The 26,373-nt window shown below is 44.8% G+C and overlaps 1 protein-coding gene across 1 annotated transcript in view; it reads right to left on the bottom strand.

Annotated features, from left to right (window-relative positions):
- LOC115479195 (voltage-gated potassium channel subunit beta-1-like) overlaps nt 1-26,373 on the bottom strand; it is a 207,269-nt gene that overhangs the window by 82,171 nt on the left and 98,725 nt on the right. Inside the window, 2 exon segments of the mRNA XM_030217007.1 lie at nt 1,718-1,765; nt 17,096-17,175. Of these exon segments, the coding sequence (XP_030072867.1) occupies nt 1,718-1,765; nt 17,096-17,175 (128 nt within the window).

Here is a 26,373-nt window from a genome sequence, read left to right as displayed (position 1 = left end):
AACTTACCTCTCCTCACTGTTATAGTGCTGGGCTGGTGCGGGGCCTTGAGCATCAGTGCATGCTGAAAGCCCCACACCAGCTCAGCGCCAGAACTGTGAGAAAAGGTAAGAAGAATGATCTCGTAAGGAGAGTGGAGGAGAGCAGTGTTGGTTACTTCAAATTTGGGTGGGGGCTATTATTGGAGGAATCTAAATTTGTCTTTTAAGGGCTTTATTTGAGGGGGTACTTGGTCTCCAAGTTTTAATGAAAGAGCTCAGGCTCTACACACTAATTCTGCCTTGCCATAGATTCTGTGACTGGTTGCAGGGGGCCTGGCTATTGTGGGATGGGTCCCTCAGTGATCACCCCACCCCTGAAGGGTGGCCTGGCATTTGAGTACCAGCACCTTTTTTGCTAGGAAAAAAACACACTGTGTGTGTGTGTGTGTGTGTGTGTATATATATATATATATATATATATATATATGTACACACACATATACACATCAGTTCATGAAAATTTTTTTTTTTAAACTTCCCCCGAAACTTTCTCCCCCCTGTTTACTTAGCCATGCTAGAGGCTGCTGCATAGCAATACCGACACAGCCCATTCAAAGTAAAGGGACTGTATCGGCATTAGCACACTGCAGTAGCTAGCATGGCTTAGTAAACAGGGTTTTTTTTTACTTTCCATTTCATGAGTAACTATAAGATTATAGTTTCACATGGGAACTAGTTTAGTAGATAAACAACTGCAGTATAACTCAATGCTTCTCAACCCAGTCCTCTTGGCATACCCAGCCAGTTAGGGTTTCAGGATATCCACAATGAATATGCATGAGATAATCTGCATATTAAGGAGGCAATGCATGCAAATCTAACTCATGCATATTCATTGTGGATATCCTGAAAACCTGACTGGCTGGGTGTGTCCCCTTGGACTGGGCTGAGAAGCACTGGAATAACTCATCTCTGTATTAAATCTTCAAGCAAGTCCAGAGTTTAAATAGAACTCTCTTCATCTCTTCTCTCATTTCTTTTAGGACATACAGACATAAGAGATGAAGCTTATTTACTGTAGAAGTGAAGGGGCTATAGCAGCCAGCTGAGAACCAGGGAAGCTGAGGTTAAATCTGTGGGTAAGTTAGTTAGTCTTCCATTGCCTCATGTATAAAATTAGATTGTAAGACAAGGAAATACATGCTACACCCAGTGCCATAGCAAGGGCGGCTGACACCCGGGGCGGTTCGCCGCTGCTCACCCCCCCCAGGTGCAGCAGGGCGCCCCCCCCCCCCCCAGCGCGCGCACTCCCCCCGGAGCGCATTCTTACCATTAGAGTAGGAAAGGGGGCTGGCGGGAGGGCCGGTCCGCCCCGAGTGCACGTCGCTGGGAGCTGCGTCGGCTCTGCTGGTTCCCTGCTCTCTCTGCCCCGGAACAGGAAATAACCTGTTCCGGGGCAGAGAGAGCAGGGAACCAGCGGAGCTGGCACCCCCCCCCAGCGGCATGCACCCGGGGCGGACTGCCCCACCGCCCCCCTTCCTACGCCACTGGCTACACGTGAATGTAATTCATTTTGAATTATCAATGAATGGTGTCAGCTAAATCCAAATAAATAGAGATTAAGACGATGCTCTTAAGATCCTGTTGCTGAATTCACAGTATCAAACTGTTGCAAATGCATATTCTATACATGTCACAATATAATTTAAAAACAAGAAAATTAAACCTGTTATCTTACCGCCAGTTTTTTTTTTTTCTGATTATGTTTCCCAGTATCACCTCAGCTCTGTGAATAAATAAATACTTAATAAATTAAATCGTCACATATATATGTAAATAAAGATAACAGATTTATTTTAAAGCATAACACTATAAAATAAATAAACTACCGCATTCATTTAGGATAATTAAGGGTAAAGGGGGGGAGGGGGAGGGGGTCATGGATTTGATGTACTGCCTTTTCTGTGCTCTAACCAAAATGGTTTACATTTTCATATATGCAGATACTGGTGTTTGTAGAAAAGCTTATAGAAAGTATCAGTCCAAAGTATCACCTTCTTGCATAATGAGGTAACCCAGACTTTGAACCTGGTTTGGAAGACTCCAGACTTCAGATCAGAGGCTGTAAAACATTGGGGGGGAGGGATACAATAAAGTAGAAGGGAAGGGTCTCCCATCTTTTGACCATGTGCAGGGTGAATGGGGGTTACCTAATGGTCATCAGTACATAAGCACTGCCATACTGGGAAAGACCAAGGGTCCATCAAGCCTAGCATCCTATGTCCGACAGTGGCCAATCCAGGCTTCAAGAACCCGGCAACCCCCCCCCCCCCCAAAAAAAAAAAAAAAAAAAAACTTAATTCTTAATAATGTTCAATGGACTTTTCCCTCAGGAATCTGTCCAAACCCCCTTTAAATTCTGTAAAGCCAGCTGCTGTCACTACATTTTCCGGCAACGAGTTCCTGAGTCTAACTACACGCCGAGTAAAGAAAATCTTTCTCCTATTTGTTTTAAATCTACCATATTCTAGTTTCACCTTGTGTCCCCTGGTTTTGTTGTTGTTTGAAAGTGTAAACAAACGCTTCACATCTGTCCGCTCTACTCCGCTCATTATCTTGTAGACTTCTATCATATCACCCCTCAGCCTCCTTTTCTCCATGCTGAACAGCCCTAACCTTCTCAGCCTTTCCTCACAGGGAAGTCGTTCCATTCCCTTTATCATTTTCGTCGCCCTTCTCTGCACCTTCTCTAATTTCTTTATATCTTTTTTGAGATGCGGCGACCAGAATTGGACACAATATTCTAGGTGCGGTCGCACCATGGAGCGATACAATGGCATTATAACATCCTCGTGTTTGTTTTCCATCCCTTTCCTAATAATACTCAACATTCTGTGCACTTTCTTAGCCGCTGCAGCAAGTGCAGCACTATTATGGAGTATTACAGGAAGGATTCAGGGGCCCTTTTACTAAGCTACATAGGCATCTACATGCACCCAACGCGTGCTAAAATGGAGTTCCCACCCGGCTACTGTGTGGCTCTTGCGGTAATTTCATTTTCAGCGCATGTCCGATATGCGCGGCCAAAAAATAATTTTTATTTTCGGTCGCGCATATCGGATGTGTGCCAAGTGGCATTTGATGCGCATACTACTACTTACTACTACTACTTAACATTTCTAAAGCGCTACCAGGGTTACGCAGCGCTGGACAATTTAACAAAGAAGGATGGTCCCTGCTCAAAGGAGCTTACAATCTAAAGGACAAAAAGTGCAGTCAAACAAATTGGGGCAGTCTAGATTTCCTGAATGGAGGTATAATGGTTAGGTGCCGAAGGCGACATTGAAGAGGTGGGCTTTGAGTAAGGATTTGAAGATGGGCAGGGAGGGGGCTTGGCGTATGGGCTCAGGGAGTTTATTCCAAGCATAGGGTGAGGCGAGGCAGAAAGGGCGGAGCCTGGAGTTGGCGGTGGTGGAGAACAGTACTGAGAGGAGGGATTTGTCCTGTGAGCGGAGGTTACAGGTAGGAGCGTAAGGGGAGATGAGGGTAGAGAGGTATTGAGGGGCTGCAGATCGAGTGCATTTGTAGGTTAGTAGGAGAAGCTTGAACTGCATGCGGTACCTGATCGGGAGCCAGTGAAGTGACTTGAGGAGAGGGGTGATATGAGCATATCGGTCAAGGTGGAAGATAAGACGCGCAGCAGAGTTCTGGATAGATTGAAGGGGAGATAGATGGTTAAGTGGGAGGCCAGTGAGGAGTAGGTTGCAGTAGTCAAGGCGAGAGGTAATGAGAGAGTGGATGAGAGTACGGGTGGTGTGCTCAGAGAGGAAGGGGCGAATTTTGCTGATGTTATAGAGAAAGAAGCGACAGGTCGTAGCTGTCTGCTGGATATGTGCAGAGAAGGAGAGGGAGGAGTCGAAGATGACTCCGAGGTTGCGGGCAGATGAGACAGGGAGGATGAGGGTATTGTCAACTGAAATAGAGAGTGGAGGGAGAGGAGAAGTGGGTTTTGGTGGAAAGACAATGAGCTCAGTCTTGGCCATGTTCAGTTTCAGGTGGCAGTTGGACATCCAGGTAGCAATGTCGGATAGGCAGGCCGATACTTTGGCCTGGGTTTCCGCAGTGATGTCTGGTGTGGACAGATAAAGCTGGGTGTCGTCAGCATAGAGATGATATTGGAAACCATGAGATGAGATCAGCGAGCCCAGGGAAGAGGTGTAGATTGAGAAAGAAGGGGTCCGAGGACAGATCCCTGAGGAACTCCAACAGAGAGCGGGATGGGTTAGAGGAAGATCCATGGAATGAACACTGAAGGTACGGTGGGAGAGATAAGAGGAGAACCAGGAGAGGTCCTCTGACTTGAAGCTTGCAATCAAAGGAATGCAATTATAAACATGGGCACAGGGCTATAAGTTAATTACCAGTGCAGAAGTGCAAAAAAGGTTGTTTAAGATCATACGCAGAGTGTACATTACCAGTGTGAAAGGCATCAAATGAAACAGGTGGATATAGATATTTGTAGATGAGGCACGTGGCGCCACCCCTTCTTGGAATGCCCAAAAGTTTGAGAGCTGCAAACCAGTGTTATCTAGGTAATTGAGGATATAATTGGGTATGTGTAGTGGTGGAGGGGGGTCGGAACCTGAACCTGCGCCTATAGGGGGCACTTCTATAAAATGGTGCCTAAATATAGGTGCAACAAAGAAGAACGCTTAGCATTGGTTTTAAATGGTGTTAAGGTGCGCCTAACCTGTTATAGCACAAAGCCGCTTTGACTTGCCTAAACTTGGGCATAACAATGTACGCCAAGTTAATGGTAGGCATAAGCTGGTGTACCTAAGTGTACCTTGCAATGGGCATATCTGATGTTATTCTATATGGTGTGCACATTGCTAGGCTGAATGCCCATGACATGCCCCATGCTCCACCTACTGGTACAGCCCACACAAGTTTTATAGATTAGTGCCTAGTACATATTTATTATTTGGATTAATTTTCTGCCTTTTTGAAGAAATTCACTCAGGGCGGTGTACGGTAAGAATAGATCAAACATGAGCAACAGGCAATTACAACAGTAAAAATATTCAAATAACAGCACAAAGTATGGCAATGTCAACACAATACGTAATAAAACATTTTAATTGACAGTGAAGGGTATAAGGAAAGATGGAACATATAGGTAGGTAAGATAGTAAGAAGAGTTAGAAAGTAAGGTGACTAATTTAAAGAAAGTTGCACATGAGGTCAGAGAGATGGTTAAATATTATCTCAGCTAGGATAAATATGTCCTGCTGCAGTATGTGCAGCCCATGTGTATGTGTGTAAATGCCAATTTCTGACATTATTCATGCATGTTGTTGTGACTATTCTGTAAATTAGTGCATGCAATTGGTGCCTAAATTGAGGTACCCTTTACAGAATTGCCCTTCACATTTGTTGGTACTCGGAAATTGGAGTGGGCAGAGGGACGGGAAAACATAAGAACATAAATGTTGCCATACTGGGACAGACTGAAGGTCCATCATCCTGTTTCCAACAGTGGCCAATCTAGGTCACAAGTACCTGGAAAGAGGGCAGTATCTAAGGCTCAGTAGTGATTAGATGGCAACACCAGTAATTGGGAAGCAAAGCCAGTGTTGGGGCAGACTTCTACGGTCTATGCCCTGATCGTGGCTTGACAGGTTTGAATGGGCTGGAATGGAACTTTGATGACAACTTCATTAGTTGGAGAACAAGGCCAGTGCTGGGCAGATTTCTGTGCCCTGAAAATGGCAAAGACAAATGAAGATCAAGTATATATATACTAGTAAAAAAAGCCCCGTTTCTGATGCAAATGAAACGGGGGCTAGCAAGGTTTTCTTCAGAGTGTGCATGTGGGAGTGTGTGTCCCTGCCCTCTGCCCTCTCTCTCTCCCCCTCCCCCCTTGGAGTCCAGTCCTTCAGTGTTAAGTTTCCTGCTGTTCTGTGTTACAGAGAGTGAGGGCATCTCTCTCCCCTCCCCCTCTGAGTCCTTCACTGTTACAGAGAGAGGGATTTCGTGCTGTGCTGTTTTCCTTCACTCATGGGGAAACCGGATATCTCTGGCGCTTCACACTTCCGGCTGGAGGCTTCATAGAACGTTGGTCTTGCCTTTTATATATATAGATATGTAGAATCACATCATGATGAGACCTCGGGGGGGGGGGGGGGGGGAGTGGGAGCCGGGCCCCAGGGGCAGCCTTGCCCCAGGCCCATCCCAGTCTCTCGGCAGCCCTGCCTGTACAGGAGACTCACTCATCAAGCTCAATGTACAGATGCCCCTTAAGTGAAACAGGGCTCAGCCAAAGCAAGCAACCATTATCTTCTATCTGAAGCCTCATTCAAACTCTCAAAGAACTCTTCATTCCCTAGATTGTAGACTCTGTTGTTACAAAGAACTGCATCTTTGAAGAAGTCCACCCAACTATTCGTCTCTATTAAAGTCAAGAAGAAGTGGTACGCAAGTTGTGATAAGAACTCTAGCAGATTGGCTAGCCTTTCGCATACAATTTTGCTATGAACAAGCTGACATTCTTCTCAGCTCCAAGGTCAAGTCTCATCAAATTACAGCTACTGTAGAACTGGTAGCCTTATTCAACTCTGTCTTCTTGAGTACTATGTGCAAGACATCCACCTGGTCCTTTCTTCATAAGTTCACTGCGCACTACTGCTTAGACCAGGTTTTCAACACAGAACAGTGCCTTCAATCAAGTGTGTGGGATAAACATAAAGGAATCCTGCTCAGAAGGAATGGATCCTCAGAAGCTTTAGCAGAGATTGGGTGGCAGCACCGGTGGTTGGGAGGCGGGGCTAGGGCTGGGCAGACTTCTACGGTCTGTGCCCTGAAAATGGCAGACACAAATCAAGATATTTCCAATTACACCAGGAGTGGCATAGTGGTTAGGGTGGTGGACTTTGGTCCTGAGGAACTGAGTTCAATTCCCACTCCAAGCACAGGCAGCTCCTTGTGACTCTGGGCAAGTCACTTAACCCTCCATTGCCCCATGTAAGCCGCATTGAGCCTGCCATGAGTGGGAAAGCGCAGGGTACAAATGTAACAAAAATAAAATAGATACTATTGGAGATTCTACATGGAATGTTGCTACTATTGGAGATTCTGTTGCTACTATTGGAGATTCTACATGGAATGTTGCTACTATTGGAGATTCTGTTGCTACTATTGGAGATTCTACATGGAATGTTGCTATTCCACTAGCAACATTCCATGTGGAAGGCTGCGCAGGCTTCTGTTTCTGTGAGTCTGACGTCCTGCACGTACGTGCAGGACGTCAGACTCACAGAAGCAGAAGCCTGCGCGGCCACATTGATGATCTGCAAGGGCCAGGCACAGGCAGCTCCTTGTGACTCTGGGCAAGTCACTTAACCCTCCATTGCCCCATGTAAGCCGCATTGAGCCTGCCATGAGTGGGAAAGCGCAGGGTACAAATGTAACAAAAATAAAATAGATACTATTGGAGATTCTAAATGGAATGTTGCTACTTGCTACTATTGGAGATTCTACATGGAATGTTGCTATTCCACTAGCAACATTCCATGTAGAAGGCTGCGCAGGCTTCTGTTTCTGTGAGCAGAAGCCTGCGCGGCCACATTGATGATCTGCAAGGGCCAGGCACAGGCAGCTCCTTGTGACTCTGGGCAAGTCACTTAACCCTCCATTGCCCCATGTAAGCCGCATTGAGCCTGCCATGAGTGGGAAAGCGTGGGGTACAAATGTAACAAAAAAAAATTTAATCAATTCATTCACAAAGTATATTTTTTGTTTTTTAATTTGCAGTGCTCAGTAGTGCTGTAGTGCCTTTTACCATAAACATGGAGTAAGACATCAGCTGCCAAACATCACAGCACTTATCCTTCCTTCCTCTCCTTGTTAATCAAATAAATCTTGTGCTGACCCAGAACGATATGTATCGAATTAACAGTTCATAAAAATGTCTTTAAAACTTCTTCACTTATCTTTTTCTGGGTAGATGGCTGGGCTGAGTTTATACCATATTTCCCCGTGGGTTGTGTTTTAAAATCCTCTTCTCCTCTCTCTATTCCCACAAATACAAATCAAGGTCAGGTATACATATAAAGTAGCACATATGAGTTTATCTTGTTGGGCAGACTGGATGGACCATACAGGTCTTTCTCTGCTGTCATCTACTATGTTACTATGTTAAGTGGTGCTGGCCAGTCTTATGAGCTAATAACTCTTGCGATTGATTGTGTGGGGCCTGTGGGCTGTTCAAAAAGAATAAAATACTTCAACTCTGAGCATCCCTAAGCTTTGAAGTCATCCATGTGTGTGCCTGACTCAGTCCTGCTTGTTGACTGAAAAAGAAATGTTGCTCACATACAGGGCTGGTCCTAGGGTCTCTGGCACCCCCCAGCAGACTATGAGTTGGCGCCCCCCCCCCCCACCAATCTCCTTTCTCTCTTCTCCCACCCTGCCCCTGTCCAGCGATTCTCCTTCGCCCCATCCCCCACCATACCACGCCGCCCTTGGTACTTTAAATCTTTAATTTACCTCCGTTCCAGCAGCCCTCGAGGAAATGACATCAGAAGGCGGGACTGCGGAATGAACTAACGAAGGGAGGGAAGGCTAGAGACAGGGCAGGGCTTTCAAATGACGTGGCTGCTGGAACTGAGGTAAATTAAAGATTTAAAGCACCAAGGGTGGCGTGGTATGGCGGCACCCTTGAAGGCAGGCGCCCCCCTGCGGTGCTTACCCCGCTTACTGGGTTTGACCGGCCCTGCTCACATATGTTTTCTGTTGCCAGGAGGATTCATAAGGCACACAATCCCTCTCACCTCCCCAAGAGTTGTTTCACTGGCTGAGCCTGGAACCCTAATGAGGAGCTGAGGAGACCACCGCATGCAGGAAGGGCCATGCATGCTCAGAACTTTTACATTGAGGTCTGAGATCTTAAGAGAAGTTCCATTCTGGTGCCATATCAGTTCTGCTGCTGATGTAAAATACTTGTTGCAAGTGACCATTGTCATTGCTAACAAGAATATTACTTTTAATGAATCAAGCAGACTTTACCGAGTAATTTTTGCACAACTTTCCTAGTACATCCTTGGTTTCAGGAACATGAAACAATTCTCATTTAGTCCTGTACTTTGCAAACTTCCTGATTTAAGTCACATGGGGAAAGCTCTGTATGGAGCAGCTTCCTTATTTTTTTAACTTTCTGCCAAATGGTTAACATCCAAAGGAGACTCACCAAAGATACTAGGCAGACAGAAGTGAAGGGGAAATTGGAATAACTGGGCCTCTAATCTCTAAAATCCCTGAGCCTTGTGAACAGGTGAATCCACTTTCGGCTCAGGCCCACCCTGTAGCAGCACACCTATGATGTGGCTGGTAGGGATTCCCAAGCCCCAACAGCTGAAAACTCCCAACATCTGTCCCTTCTGCACACATTTTCATCTGCAGCAAGCAGCGACTGATACATACTGCTCACTCCGGCCCCACAGCCTTATTCCCGCCTATGCGGAAACAGGAAGTTGCATCAGTGAGAAGGCTGTGGGGCCAACATGAGCATTGTGTATTAGTTGCTGCTCGCTGCCAGTGAAAATCTGCTATTTAAAAGGTATGTGGGAGAAGGGAGATGTTTGAGAGAATATATGGCATGCAGGCAAGACCAAATCACCTGTGGGATGGTGTGGGGTTCTTCGGCCCACCCATCTAGGGCCCAGGCCCACCCAAAATTCGGTGTCTGGCTACGCCCCTGAGTGAATCATTGATCCATGAATCTGTTTGACTGTAACTCTTTCCTGTGTTTCTTGAGTTTGTGTTAACGTGAGTCACAGTGATCTAGTGAAGCCAGTCTGGTGAATTGCCTGGATTACAGTTGGAATTTGCTTATTTTTAATGCTGTAACTGGCTATGCACCACTAATATATAATACTGTACAAGTATTTCATAGTAATATAGTATATTTTGGCAGATAAAGTCCTGTATTGTTCACCCATTCTGCCCAACAAGGCGGTCAGAGTTTATCTGGTTCTCTGCACAGGTTACCGAGGGCTCCCAGCACCCCAGCAGGTAAGAAGAATGCATCCGAGGGGTGTCGTGCTGCACCCAGGGGGATGTCGTGTGTCGTGCTGCACCCGGGGAAGGGGGGACGGATGACGCTGCACCCAGGGGGGGGGGGGTGCGCAGTGGCGATCCACCCCGGGTGGCAGCCAACCAAGGAACGCCACTGGTTCCACTTCATGATTAAATACTGACATACTAAAATCTCTATCTCTATTTTGGGGCACAGATCATAGAAAGTCCACATGACACTGGTCCTTCTTCCCAACTACTGGAATTATCATTAATGCCCACGCCAGTCTTGATCCTGATCAAATTTTGCCATTTATGGGGCACAGACCATAGACGTTTGCCTGGCAATGTTCTTATTTCCCAACTTCTGGAGCTGCTGTGAAAGCTTGCTCCAGTTATGAGACCATTTAAGTTTTGCTTTAATTGGATTCCATCCTTTCTTCTGTATAGTGATCCTCTGTGTTTATTCCACACATTCTAGAATTTCATCACTGTTTCTGTCTTCACAACCTCCCCTGGGAGAGCATTCCAGGCATCCACTGCCCTTTCTAACTTAACTGTTCAGAAAGGGGAAAGGAAGGGAAATGGGACTTGATATACCACCTTTCTGAGGTTTTTGCAACTACATTCAAAGCGGTTTACATATATTCAGGTACTTATTTTGTACCAGGGGCAATGGAGGGTTAAGTGACTTACCCAGAGTCACAAGGAGCTGCAGTGGGAATCGAACTCAGTTCCCCAGGATCAAAGTCCACTGCACTAACCACTAGGCTACTCCTCCACTAGCAACATTCCATGTAGAAGCCTGCCCTTGCAGATCAGCAATGCGGCCGCGCAGGCTTCTGTGAGTCTGACGTGCAGGACGTCAGACTCACAGAAACAGAAGCCTGCGCGGCTGTGTTGCTGATCTGAAAGGGCAGGCTTCTACATGGAATGTTGCTAGTGGAATAGCAACATTCCATGTAGAATCTCAAATAGTAGCAACATTCCATCTAAAATCTCCAATAGTAGCAACATTCCATGTAGAATCTCAAATAGGGAAAGGGAACTGGGACTTGACATACAGCCTTTCTGAGGTTTTTGCAACTACATTCAAAGCGGTTTACATATATTCAGGTACTTATTTTGTACCAGGGGAAATGGAGGGTTAAGTGACTTGCCCAGAGTCACAAGGAGCTGCAGTGGGAATCGAACTCAGTCCCCCCAGGATCAAAGTCCACTGCACTAACCACTAGGCTACTCCTACACTCATTCCACCAATAAGAGCCAACCTCATCAGTGATGTCACAATGGCATGATTGCCTGATACTTGGCTCACTTCTGATATTGTGATGTCATAAGGGAAAGGGGAAATGGGACTTGATATACCACCTTTTTCTGAGGTTTTTGCAACTACATTCAAAGTGGTTTACATATATTCAGGTACTTATTTTGTACCAGGGGCAATGGAGGGTTAAGTGACTTGCCCAGAATCATAAGGAGCTGCAGTGGGAATCGAACTCAGTTCCCCAGGATCAAAGTCCACTGCACTAACCACTAGGCTACTCCTGCATGCCAAAGACATAACTCACTGATATATATATACAAAACCTATGGCTTTGGTTTTGTATATTTTCGTAGGATGTTTGCATAAAACTCTAAGATACCAGTTTGACATTTCTGGCAGTGTTCTTTTTTTTCCGCTCTGCCAACATGTTGGCAGCGTAATAACTAATCAGACTATTGAATGAGCACCCCAGTGTCTCAGAGGTGGCAAAGCCTTCAGGCAAAGTAGAAGCACTGTAATTAATGTATTCTTTGGGGGGGAGGGGGTGATATCATTGTGGTGCCCTTGACATGGTGATATATTGGTCTGGTGTTGCTATAGCCACAACATCAGTGAATACATTTCCCTCTATAGTTTTCATTCAAGATACAAAATTTATTGACCTTCTCGTGCTTTTATCAATGCATATATGTTATCAATATGCACCATGGTGTGCACTGACCCCTGGATTCTGTATATGGCACCAATATTTGGGTCCAACTATTCAACAATAGGGAATTTATTCAAAACCAGAGTCAGTTTAAACATATGGCTACATAAGACTCCAGAATATATGAAAAACCTTTTTTTTATTGACAATAAATGTCAATCAACCATACAAAACAACATAAAATACACTCTTACTTCACTCAAACATATGCATACTCCAGCCACCCATCAATATTTATAATAATAGTGCACAACGCTATACATATCTCACAAGATGTTACAACTTGTTATCAATAGAGACATTGTAAACATAGCAACTTAGAACTTGTCAACTTGATCAAAAAGTCCACCATTAACGCTGGTTCTATAAATTTGAACCTGCGTATGCTCTATATCAGTTGTCCTTTAGTTGACTAAAATGAGCTTAATACAATGTTGCACCATATGCGTATGCTGTATGAATATTCTTCAGACTACAGTAATGTTCCAAATTGATGAAAAATATCGCTGAGTTTCAGCAGGTGTAATTCCTGGCAGGAAATCGGCATTCAAAACTAATTGTATAATGGGTGCTCATTTTATTTATTAGGATTTACTTACCACCTTTTTGAAGGAATTCACTCAAGGCGGTGTACAGTAAGAATAGATCAAACATGTAGAAACGATCTATGCTCTTTCAAATTGTTGTAAAGTTTGCTATCATGAACATCCCAAATGGAGATATTGACGGGTCTTCTTCAGTAAGCATTTAAATCTCTGATCGTGCTATGCACCAAAAAAACAAAGATGAATGAAAAACCCCAGGATGCAGTGCCCATGACAGCAAGGTCATGATGGGTTTGGAAAGGGGCATAATTAAATTGAAAATACAAATCCAACTGAAGAAGCCATGGCAATTCGGGATGCAACAGAATGGTAAATATTTCAGAAAAGGTTGCTCTGACAACTTGGACTGCATACAACATACAAGCATAACTTCCAAACAACAGAGTACTCCAGGGTTGGCTTTCTAAACCCATTAAGTGGTCACATGAATATTTTCTGTTTCTTGGTAAGCCTCCAGGCCTCAGTCACTGCTGGTTTGACATGCCATGTCGGCTGCTAGAGTTACACTAGCTGCTTCTTGGAAGTCCCCTCAGGTTCCTTCTTTGATTAAGTGGTTAAATAAGTTGTGGTATATTTGTGAAATGGAGAGACTGAGAGCTATTAGTGGTAAAACTTTATCTAAGTGGGAGGTGGTTTGGGAACCTTTTACTTCACATTGTTCATTTTAATTACAGTTTGTAGAAGCTTAAGGGGTAATGTGATGGGGTTGTATTTTGTTTTTTTTGGGAGGGTTGAGTTTTTGTTTTCTTAAAATTGTTATAAATTATGGAAGTTTCTAGGCTGTGTAATGATAAGTGCTTTTGGGACTTGTTCCCTTTTGGGAATTTTATTGCTGTTTAAGTTATATAACTTGCTGTAACTGCTATATTCTTGGTTTTAATATTGTCTCTAACTGTTTAATAAAGAATTCTTTAAATTTCAAACAACAGAGCACATCATTCAATGAAGAAAATGAGGGCATTGACCTAGGATAATAAGTCATATCACTGACTATAAAATTCCCATTATAGAATAGCATTGAGTGCCGATTTATTTTTGGTGCTGAAAATCCTCGGAGTTACCATTGATCGAAACCTCACTCTTGAAAGTCATGTGAAAAATATAACCAAGAAGATGTTCCACTCAATGTGGAAACTTAAAAGAGTAAGACCTTTCTTCCCAAGGTCCATCTTCCGCAACCTAGTACAATCAATGGTGCTGAGCCACCTAGACTACTGCAACGCACTATACGCTGGTTGTAAAGAGCAAATCATCAAGAAACTTCAGACAGCCCAGAACACTGCAGCCAGACTCATATTCGTTAAAAAGAAATATGAAAGTGCAACACCCCTAAGAGAGAAGCTACACTGGCTTCCACTTAAAGAACGTATTGCGTTCAAGGTATGCACTCTGACTCATAAATTCATTCACAGAGATGCCTCAGCCTACATGCTAGACCTAATAGACCTACCCCTCAGGAACGCTAAAAAATCATCCCGCACATTCCTGAATCTTCACTTCCCCAGCTGTAAAGGCCTAAAATACAGACTAACGCATGCGTCAAGTTTCTCCTACCTGAGTACACAGCAATGGAACGCACTACCGCTTGAACTGAAAACTATTCACGAATTAACCAACTTTCGCAAATCTCTAAAGACCTACCTCTTTAACAAGGCACACCATGATAATCAAGGGTGATAAATGTAACACTTTTCCACCTTACCTATAAGTGGAACTACTTAACTCTGATCTCTTTTACTTGTTTGCTCAATCTACCATGCCAGACATGCTTTATTTGTAACACAATCCGACATCTAAACCGTTAAGGCGACTTCCATAACGATACACTGTAAGCCACATTGAGCCTGCAAATGGGTGGGAAAATGTGGGATACAAATGCAATAAAATAAATAAATAAAATAAATATATTCCTATGGGCATCTCCAGAATTTAGCGTGTGCTAAAAACACTAGCATGGATATACTTTTGACTGGAATTTAAAAGGTCAACAAATATTACTTTTACAATAAAATAAATAACTTTCAATCCTCTTTACTATATGCCTCCCTGTCTCTGTTGAAGTTTCATTAAACCGTAATCTAAAAAGAATAATGGTGAGTTCAAGGGAAATACAGGAAACTCTCATAAAATAGCAATGCTCAAAAACATGGAGGAAAAGACCTCAAAGACCGATACAGGTAATGCTGAGGCATAAATCTTAAGTACAACCACTTAAAACTGTAATCGGTCAAAAAGCAATCATAGGTCTGAAAAACCTCAATACTTGCTGATAGCTTTAATAGTGTCAAAAAATCTCAAGTCTCTTCAATAATATCCACCAAATAAGCACAGTTTATCAAGAAAACTGAAAAACATACTTAATTTTAGGTGCATTGTAGTGTTACTTTTCACTACTTGGAAACATCACAGCACTGCAAACATCTAGACTCATAATCCAAACATTAGGGAGGATCCAATCTTCAAGTGGTGAGGATCTTCTGACTCACTACACAGTCCCTCCCTAAATTGGCTAAGGTCCCGACGGGGACCCGTTTCACAAACGGCTTCTTCTGGAGACCCAACCGTGAAATCGCTTGTGCTGTTCACTAATCTTATTCTCTATGTTTTTGAACATTGCTATTTTATGAGAGTTTCCTGTATTTCCCTTAAACTCACCAATATTCGTTTTAGATTTTGACTGTTTCTCATACAGTGAAATTGATCGATTTTCCTTTTTTTGTCATTAAACCATAAACCGTTTGAGGTAGAGGCCATTGTGATGACATCAGACAGATTTTTTTTTAATGTTAAAAATATATAACCTGCTCTATCTCAAATATTCTAGGTGGGGTAAAAGCAATAAGATACAATAATAATAAACAAACCAAACAGCAAACAGACAATACAAAAATAAAATATCATAAAGTACAATAAAAATATTAAATATCTGCAAAGACATTGTGACAACTTCAAAACAGTGTTACTGTCATCCATCTGAACATATTAAATACCATCAAAATCTTGCTGAAACAAATATGTTTTAAGAGATTTCTTGAACGCCTCTAGATTTTTGATAGACAGTAAGTTTGTAGGCAAAGAGGCGCATTTTCAAAGCACAGGGACCCTTTGACAAAGGCGTGCTAAAATGTGGGCTGCACTTTTAGTGGGTGATTTTCCCTCGCCAGGGCCGATGAGAGGGGGGGCCTGGCACCGCAGTCCATGATCTCACCCGCCCTCGGCCCCGCCCCGAGGTAGTCGCAGTCCTCACCCGCCCCCCTCCGTCTGCCACCGGGCCGGGCCCCTTGCATTGATGCATCACAGCGCCTCACCTGTCACCTCCATGACTGAAAGTGCAGTAGCGGCAGATTGGATTCGCCTCCCTTCGGGCCTTCCCTCCCTGTGTCCCACCCTTGTCTGATGTAACTTCCGCGAGGGCGGGACACAGGGAGGGAAGGCCTGAAGGGAGGCAAATCCGATCTGCCACTGTTGTGCTTTCAGTCACGGAGTAAGGTGACAGGTGAGGCGTTGTGATGATTTCAATGCAGAGGGCCCGGCCCGGTGGCGAACGGAGGGGGGGCGCATGGGGACTGCGGGACGGCATCCCGGGGGGGGGGGGGGGGTGGCGACAATGACCTTGGGAGTGACCTTGTCCCAGGCCCGGCCCAGTCTCTCGGTGGCCCTGTCCTTCGCGCTCAGGCCACCTCTTAGCATATTTGCCAAAAAGCTGAATTTGAATTTCTATTTTCAGCAATAATGGCCAGGCACTAAGTCCAAAATTAGCACCTGGCCAATTACTGCGTGAGCCCTTACCACCTCCTATTTACTTGGCAATGTGGCCACTCTGCCGATTATTGCCTGTTACGTCGCCACAGTAGAAAACAGAAAATTATTTTCTACCGCGGTAAATTGAGCAGACCAACTTCAGAACTACCGCCAGGCTCCTGCGCTACCCCGGTGGTAGGGCCGATTTGGCACAGGCTCCGCCATGCCTTTGTAAAAGGGGCCCATAGTAACCTATGGAACTTTGTAAGTCTAAGTGCTTTGAAAATGAGTCCCAAAGTGTTCCATAATTTTGGACCTGCCATATAAAAGATAGAGTTCTGATACTCATCTAGTTTAAAAGAAGGAACATTGTTAAATCTGATTTGGGATTTGCTGGTGACACGATGTGTTGACTGACTGTGCATTGAGTCAAACAGCAGAGGACTGGATACATTCTGAGTTAGAAGACTGATTGCTGCTTAGGGTCTTCAGCACCCAAAAAAGTGCCCGGAAATCACTATTTGTGTGTTTTTTGTTTACAAAATAGTTCTAAAGTAAAACTTTAGATGTCAATATTCAGCTCTTAAATTTAGGCAACCTGTTATAGAAGGTGGGGGGTTATGCATCTATCTAATTGTCCATCTCTCTTATATCTATTTCTATCTATCTATCTATATGATGGATAAATACAGTAAGATAAATAAAATTACATGTACTTACTTTCCAGCGGCATACACTTCAGCTGTATCAAATAGATTTACCCCATTTTCATATGCAATTGTCATTAATTGCTCAGCAACCTGTGTGTCAAATATACAAGAGGAAAGAAAAGCGTGGTAAAATAAACAGAAGACATCTTTTCTTGATCTTAAACCTCGAGTCTGTGCAATAGGCTATGTTGAGATACACAATGCCACATTTATACAGTATACAGTTCTTAAATACTGCATGCTTTTGTATTCAGTACATATATGTGATAGCCATCTAAAGCACAGGTTCTGAACCCAGTCCTTGGGATATACTCAGCCAGTCTGGTTTTCAGAATATCCACAATGAATATGCATGCTATAAATTGACATATATATTCTCAGCCCAGTCCTCGGGACACACCCAGCCAGGCTGCATTTCAGGATATCCACAATGAATATGCATGAAATAGTGACTATCCAGCTTATTTTCGAAAGAGATCGCAGGGCCATCTTCTGACACAAATCGGGAGATGGCTGGCCATATCAGTATTATTGAAAGCCGATTTTGGCCGGCGCCAACTGCTTTCCATCGCAGAGCCGGCCAAACTTCAAGGCAGGGTACAGAAAGTGGGACAGGGGCAGGATAGGGGCGGAGCGGGGCGCGTGGACCCAGGCCCATCCCCCCTACCTGTTACACTTATGGTGGTAAATGTTGAGCCCTCCAAAAAACCCCAAAACCCACTGTACCCACATGTAGGTGCCCCCCTTCATCCCTAAGGGCTATGGTAGTGGTGTAGAGTTGTGGGGAGTGGGTTTTGGGGGGGGGATTTGGGGGGCTCAGCACACAAGGTAAGGGAGGTATGCACCTGGGAGCAATTTTTGAAGTCCACTGCAGTGCCCCCTAGCGTGCCCGGTTGGTGTCCTGGCATGTCAGGGGGCCCAGTGCACTACAAATGCTGGCTCCTCCTACAACCAAAGGGCATGCATTTTGCCGGGTTTGAGATGGCCGGGCCCAGTTTCCATTATGGCTGAAAACCAAAGCCGGCCATCTCTAAACCCGGCGATCTCAACATTTGACTTCAATGTTGAGATTTAGCCTGCCCCAACCATATTTCGATAATACAGTTGGCTCTGCCACTTTGTGGAGCCGGCCCCGAAGATGTCCAGCGCCGTTCGATTATGCCCCTCCACGTATCTTATACTATTGCCACTGAGAACACAAGACCTATGTTATAGATGCTGAGGACTATGCAGTGGCGTAGCTAGGGTAGTTGACACCCGGGGCCGGTCATTTTTTAACACCCCCCCCCCCCCCCCAAATCCAGTACTAGGCATACCGAGAATACAAAACACTCAGGACCTATAGAGCAATTCTACCATACCATAAGCAGTAATTTGTACGAGTCACACAAGGAAGAGGAAAGCATCTTAAACACTACAGTGAGCACTAGAACATCAATTCACCTATTGTAAAACGAAAACAGACAGATTAGTACAGATCTTCGATCCTGCACAGTCAATGCCAACCGAAAGCCATGTCTTTTTCACAAATACAGATATACCCTAATCCACTATAGAATAAGTAATCATAAACTTTCTATTTAGACAAAAATTAAACTGAACCCCCGATGCCAGACTCTGCATACAATGCAACACCACAGAAACAGAAAATGTCCTCTAGTACTGTGCAAAATATAAAGACAGCAGATGTAAATTTGAAAAAACTAACAAATACCAATCACCACTTTACAAATTAACAAATAGAAATAAAACAAATAATATCATTTTATTGGACTAATATATTTAGCTTTCAGAGGCCAAAACCTCCTTCCTCAGGTCAATTCAGTATAGTACTGTTACAGTGTCCTATCCTGACCTGAGGAAGGGGGTTTTGTTCTCCGAAAGTAAAATGTATTAAAATTAGTCCAATAAAAAGATTACCTTATTTACATGTTCTATTATAAACATTTATTAACACAGCTACAATACTACTTTATCCTAAAGCAAAAAAATAAAAATATATATTTACAGTTCGTTGTTTCTGCTTTCTGCTTTCCTCATCTTTTCACTGTCTTCCTTCTATCCAGCATCTGTCTTCGCTCTCTCTCTGCCATCCAGTGTCTGCCCTCTCTCTCTGCCCCTTCCATCCACTGTCTGCCCTCTCTCTCTCTGCCCCTTCCATCCACTGTCTGCCCTCTCTCCCTTCCATCCACTTCTGCCCCTTCCATGCACCATCTGCCCCAGTCTGCCATCTCTCTCTCTCCCCTTCCACCCACCATCTGCCCTTTTTCTCTGCCCCTTCAATCCGTCTGCCCTCCCTCTACCATCCATCCAGGGTCTGCCCTCCCTCACGCTCCCCCCTTCTATCCCCTCTCTCTCTGCCCCCTCTTTTCAGCCCCCAGTTCCAGCCCCCTTATTCCACCTGCCCCTAGTTCCAGCCCCAGCCCACATCTCCCATCTGCCCCCCTTTTCAGCCCCACTATCCCACCAGTCCCCAGCCCTTTTCTCCCACCAGTCCTGAGCTTCAGCCCTCAGCCACTTCTCCCTGTCCTCTTTTCAGCCCCTAGTTTCAACCCCAGCCCTTTTCTCTCACCAGTCCCGAGCTTCAGCCCCATCCAGTTCTCCCTGTCCCCTTTAAAGCCCCTAGTCCCCACAGTTTCAGCCCCCTTCATCCACCACATGCCTTGCATCCCCCCTTTTCAGCCCCAGACCCATTGTCCCACCTGCCCCAGGCATGGACCCATTTTCCCTCCTGCCCCCTTGTCAGACCCCAGTTCCAGCTTCAGACCCCTTCTCCCATCTGAGCACTCCCCTCCCCCCTCCCCTTCTCCCCTCTCTGAGCACCCGTCTGAGCTCCCCCACCCTCCCTAATCCCCTTTAAGCACCCCTCTGAGCTCCCCCACCCCTCCCCAATCCCCTTCTCCCCTCTCTGAGCTCCCCACCCTCCCTAATCCCCTTTAAGCACCCCTCTGAGCTCCCCCACCCTTCCTCAATTCCCTTCTCCCCTCTCTGAGCTCCCCCACCCTCCCTAATCCCCTTTAAGCACCCCTCTGAGCTTCCCCACCCCTCCCCAATCCCCTTCTCCCCTCTGAGTCCCCCCCCCGACCCGACCCAACCCGACAGCTGAGATCCGTTCTCCTGCTGTTCCTACCCTGTCCTGCCTTTAAACATTTTTTTCGAAGCGCCGGACAGTGGCAGGCAGCGCGCCTCGCGTCTCGCGTCTGCCCTGCTAGTAAGGAAGATCTCGTCGACGTCGTCATCCTTCCCACACTGAGTCCCGCCCGCCCTCGCGGTAATAGGAAGTTGCCTCAGAGGGGGGCGGGACTCAATGTGGGAAGGGCGACGACGTCAGCGAGATCTTCTTTACTAGCAGGGCAGACGCGAGACGCGCTGCCTGCCACTCTCCGGCGCTTCGAAAAAATTTTTTTTTAAGGCGGAGCAGCGGGAGCGGAGCACCCCCCCCCACCCGATGACACCCGGGGCGGACCGCCCCCACCGCCCCGCCCTTGCTACGCCACTGGGACTATGAAAAGCAGTACACAAAAATCTTGTAGGCATAGAAAGAAATCTGCTTTCATAGAGAAGCCTACTGCACAGTAGAGAATGACACGGGGACAAACTTTGTCCCCGTCCCCACCCCATCCCCATGGGTTCTGTCTGCATCCTTGCCCCATCCCCGCAGGCCCTGTCTCTATCCCCGCCCTGTCCCCGCAGGTTCTGTCTCTGTCCCCGCCCCACCCCATGGGCTCTGTCCTCATCTGCAGAAGCCTCAAACAATTATGATTTTATATTTAAATCTTTTTATTAAAGTATATCAATGGAAATAAAACAAAATAAAACATGAAAAAGAAAATAAGATGATACCTTTTTTATTGGACATAACTTAATACATTTCTTGATTAGCTTTCAAAGGTTGCCCTTCTTCGTCAGATCGCAAATAAGCAAATGTTGGTAGATGACAGTATATATAAGTGAAACATCAAAGCATTTCAGTGGCAGTCTAACAGGATGGGGGTGGATAGGTGAGAGACAGGGAGATATGCATAGAGACAGGAGGGTGACAAACAAAGCAGTACATTTTTATGGTTTATAATGGGCTAGAAAACCCAGATCTTTGTTAAGTCCTGTCTGGTGGGTGTCAAAATATTTAATCATTCTGACTTCAAAGGTCTTACGTTCCTGTATTGTTTTAAAGTTACCTTTCAGGATTCTTACTATGAAATCACTGGTACAGTGTTCTAGTTTTGTAAAGTGCTGCCCCACAGGTTTGACATCCTGGCTGGCACTGGCATTTTTCATATGATGTCTATTTAAATCTTGTCTTTAGCATCTGACTTGTTTCTCCAATATAGTACCCTTCGTCACATTTTTTACACTGAATGATGTATACCACATTGGAAGATGAGCATGTAAAGGATTCCTTTATGTTGAATATTTTTCCTTTGTGAATGACTGTGGGGGTCCTGTGAAATGTTTTGGCATAGTTTGCAGCTGGATATATTGCAATGATGTGTGCCATTCTCTTCTTTTTGAGTCTGCGTTAGGAGCTTACTTCTAATTAGCTTGTGTTTTAAGTTGGGTGGCTGTCGGAAGGCCAGCACTGAAGGGGATGGGAATATCTACTCTTTCAATAATTTATCTTCTTATGATTTTTCTTAATTTTTCCAGCTCTGGGTTGTATGTCACTATAAGGGGGATTCTGTCTGTGGCTTTTTTTTCTTTGTACTGTAGCAGATTTTCCCTGGGTGTCTTGAGGGAGGAGGCAGTCAGGATTTCAAGGTGTCTGTCTCTGTCCCCTGGGTCAGAGCAGATGCGGTGGTATCTTGTGGCTTGGCTGTAAATAACGGATCTTTTTGTATGTGAAAGGTGGAAGCTGGAGTTGTGGAGGTAGCTGCATCTGTCTGTGGGTTTCTTGTATATAGATGTTTGTATATAGCCATCGCTGATTGAGACCATGGTGTCTAAAAAAAGGCTACAACCCCAAAATAATCTCCAAGAATATTGCCTCTTCCCTCAAGACTGTCTTTAGTGCAATAGAAGATGTCTTCTTAGAAGATGTGCTGGTAGCAGGATGTACATCCCCCATGCAAATTTTGCTAGCTGTGGTCAGCATGTTGTTATTCTGGACGTGAGCCCTTGAGCCCAGGCCGAGGCCTAGTATAGGATTTTGGCCTAGGTTAGACTGAACAGACCCTGTGCACCACCCCAGTCACCGAGCCCTGCAGACTCACAACAGCCAGCAGGCACCACCAGAAAGGGGAAGATAGAGCATTCAGGTGGGCCTCACGGCCTATCGGGAACCCACTCACGCAGAGACCAAGCAAGTGGGCCTCATGGCCGAACAGGAACCGAGTCACACTCTGGGAAGGAAGAAAGAACAACACGGGTTCCACATGGATCTGCAGTGCACACAGTGCAGGGTAAAGTCACAAAGGAAAGGGGGAGAGGCAGAAGCCTGTACAGGGAAACAAAGCTGTGCCACCGGCGAACAAGAATACAGGAAGCCCCAGAAAGAAACACTCTAGGCTGAAACAACACAGCACTCAAGGAAAAAGGAAACCAACTATAGGAATACACTCTAGGCTGAACCAATCAGCATAAAAGGGAACAAGGCTGTATCTTACAGCACTCAAAGGGAAGGGGAGAACTACCTAAGGAATACACAGACTGGCCCCACAACCCCCAAGGGAAAAAGGAACTGCTAAAGGGAAAGAACAGGGCAGAGCTACTCCGCAGACAAGATAAGGGGAGAGTAAACAACAGAGGAAGCTGCCTAGACACACACAGACTAGAACAGGAACGCTGCTCTCCACACACAGGACAGCTACAGCAAACAAAAGAGAACTAAAATAAACAAACAGGAGCAAAATACAAGGACAAGGGAAGGCAGAACCACAGGGAGCACAGCAGCAGCTCAGCACAACCAAGGGAACACCAAGGGAGAGAAAGCTAAACAAATAAACTGAAAAGGCAACAGCTTACCCAGACAGCACAACCTTAGAGTAAGAGAAGCAAACCAGGTGGGAGAAGTGAGGCAATCAGGCTCAAGCTGGGAATACCCAGCACACACACACACACAGAAACAGCAAGCACGAGGAGAAAGGCTAAACTCCCACATGAATACAAGCGCCCAAACACAGGCTGGCTTCAGCAAAGCAATCAACGCCGAAGCAATGATTGCAGGGGAAAGGCAAGCTTAAATAGATCAAGCTTCTGACGTCTGCTGGCTCAGCCCCTGACAAGCCAATCAGGAGTGAGTTCCAAACCTTCCCCTGTCTATCCAGCAGAATCATAACACGTTTGCTTGTTTTTCCAAAAAAATCAAAATATCGTTATCTGCATCACTGAAACATAAATAACAGTCCGATTCATTAACAGGCTTCAATATAGAAAATGACATGGGGACAAAGCTTGTCCCCATCCCGTCCCTGTGGGATCTGTTCCTGCAAGCTCTGTCCCCGTGGTTACTGCGGGTCCCCATTCCCATGTCATTCTCTACTGCACAGAAAGATAGAACTCAGAAACATAGACAATGTCAGCAGATAAAGATCATATGGCCTTTCCAATCTGCCCATCCATATCAACTATAGGTGCTAGCCTCTGCAATCCCTTGCTTTCCTTTAGAGAACTGCTATGGCTTGCCCCAGGCAATCTTGAATTCAGATACAGTCCTCAACACCACCACTGGGAGGCCATTCCACACATCCACTACCCTTTCCACAAAGAAATATTGCTTTAGATAACTCCAGAATCTGTCCGTTTTCACCTTCATCTTATGCCCCCTCATTTCGGAGCTTCCTTTCAATTGTGTATTTATGCCATGGAGGTATCTAAATGTCTCTAACTTATAGACCTATTACATAGTGTGTTATTTTGTCATTTCATCTGATTGAGACGCTTCTTTTCTTGTAATTCGCAATGAATCCTGTGGAGATATAGCAGAACATAAGTTATGCATAGATTATAATAGTGGATTGGAAATGTTCATATCCTAATGCGGAAGACGTTGTTATTCCTAAATTATTCATATAGCTTTTTCTTTGCTGAATGCCTCGCCTAGATGAAGCTTAATCGAGTGGGCTAAAGACTGGCAGATGCAATAACTCTTTATGATAGTGCAATGATTGAAAGCAAGGAATTCTGAACAGTGCCAAGAGTTTTCAAATCAACTGTCATTTGTCACCTGCAAGTGAAATTTCTGACAACACAAACAGTTACAGTTCATCTCTCCCTGGATCTTACTGATATAAAGAGCATCTGGTAGATCGCAAAATACGTCTAATGGCATACAAATTAAAAATTCCTTTTTCATGTCTCCCTCCCCTGCTCTTTATTTATAGCATCCCTTTGGTAATAAAACTCATGTTGTGAAAATAAGATGCAACTTGTTTGTGGCTCGGCAGTTCCAGAACTTTCATATCAAATTTGTTCTGTTTACCAAATTAAATCATTTTAAGAGCCTCACAATTGCTGCTTAGCAAAAATAATTTATGAAATTCCAGATGTGTTCTCTGATCACTGCAGGCAGGATGCGTTTTGTTTATGCTGAAAGTCACGTCAGGAAGAACATGGACTCTTTATGCTCTGGAATATAGAACTTTCTCCGTTCAAGAAACTGGAGTTATTTCATGAGCAGGAATAAACTGAAAGACAGTCAATGGACAGATGGCTCCAAAGTATTCACAAGCTTTACAATGTGACAACCTCCAGAGGGAATGTTTGACATGCTAAAAACTGTGAGGTTATTTTTTTAATTCTGAAAGTCTACAATATTTGGCCTCATCCTGTCCAGAATTCTGAGACCCACTGATTCACCATTCCCAAATGGTGCTGGCTGAACCCCGGTGCTCAATTGACCCTATCACAGTTTAGGGATTTAGCTCTCTGCATTCCTCTTTTTTCTCTCAGCCTCTGTCAGGTACTCATTATCCTTCACAGTCCTTCTCTATGTCCCCTACCTCTCCTGCTCTTCTCTCTGTTTTTCATTAGCCTTCTTCACTTTCCCTCTCTTGCCTTTTTTTTTTGTTACATTTGTACCCCGCGCTTTCCCACTCATGGCAGGCTCAATGCGGCTTACATGGGGCAATGGAGGGTTAAGTGACTTGCCCAGAGTCACAAGGAGCTGCCTGTGCCTGAAGTGGGAATCGAACTCAGTTCCTCAGTTCCCTAGGACCAAAGTCCACCACCCTAACCACTAGGCCACTCCTCCACTCCACTTTCCCGTTCTCACAGCACTTCTTGCACCTGCAAACAAATGTACCATTTATTGAAACTCACAATTGTCCAAATTCTATAAACGGTGCAAAATTGGGCCAAATTCAGCGCCCAACTTTGAGTGTGGAATTCGGCACTCAGCTTTAGGCACAAGGACTTAATGCCAGCTGAAGCCTGGTGTAACTCCTGGCATGCAAATTAGGCACGGATCCCCATTATTCTGTAACACTGCGTACATCTTTTGCGAACGCCCCTGACCTGCCCATGCCCCTCCCATGACCATGCCTCCTAGCTAGGAAAATTACACACGGCTTTAGCTATTGGGACTGGCCAAATAAAGATAACTAAACCCATGGAGATATGGCTATCCTTTTGGCAAAAACAAACATGCAAACATTACATTACATGACACTTACATCCCACACGTTACCTTTAAAATTCAGTATGGCCCACAAATAAAAAAGAAAAGAACTGAAACATCTCCAGGAATTACACGACTACTTAAAAAAACATATATTTAGGCAACCTTTTTACTACAGAAAAAAAGCATACATATTTATGCTACCTAACCTCTTAAAATGTTTCTAAATAAAAACATTTTCAACAATCTTCAAAAAGCCATATAGATTGTTGTCATGAAATGCCTAGCCACCCGCTTGGGGTCACCCCGTGGTCTCTCAGGGGGTCTATCCCCAGTACAGCTCAGGTCCACCTGTGCTCTACAGTAGCACCCTCTTTCCACCAATTGGGTCACAACTGCCTCTGGGTGAGTCTCCCGTGCTCAAATTATCCCCAGTGATTTCTAGGTTACTGGGACCATACTCCTAGTGGTCCCACAGCTCCCAGAAAGCACTCACAGACCCAACACACAAACCACCAGGATTCTTTATCAGTCCAGACAGGCAGAACAAACAAACAAATGTGTTTATTTTCACACTGGAACAATGAACAAAAAAATGTGCAATTAGCATACAATTGCAGGTAACTGAAATATGGATCAATTATAACACTAACTAAATATTTGCATACTGGCTAAACAGTGCCTGGGAAGATCAGGATATATAATTCACCGAGCCTCACTGTCTCTCTTTGTTC

Source organism: Microcaecilia unicolor, chromosome 10 (assembly GCF_901765095.1).
Source record: "Microcaecilia unicolor chromosome 10, aMicUni1.1, whole genome shotgun sequence".
Classification (NCBI taxonomy): Eukaryota; Metazoa; Chordata; class Amphibia; order Gymnophiona; family Siphonopidae; genus Microcaecilia; species Microcaecilia unicolor.
Note: the sequence above shows the minus strand (reverse complement) of the source record. Positions and strands in the feature narration are given on the sequence as shown.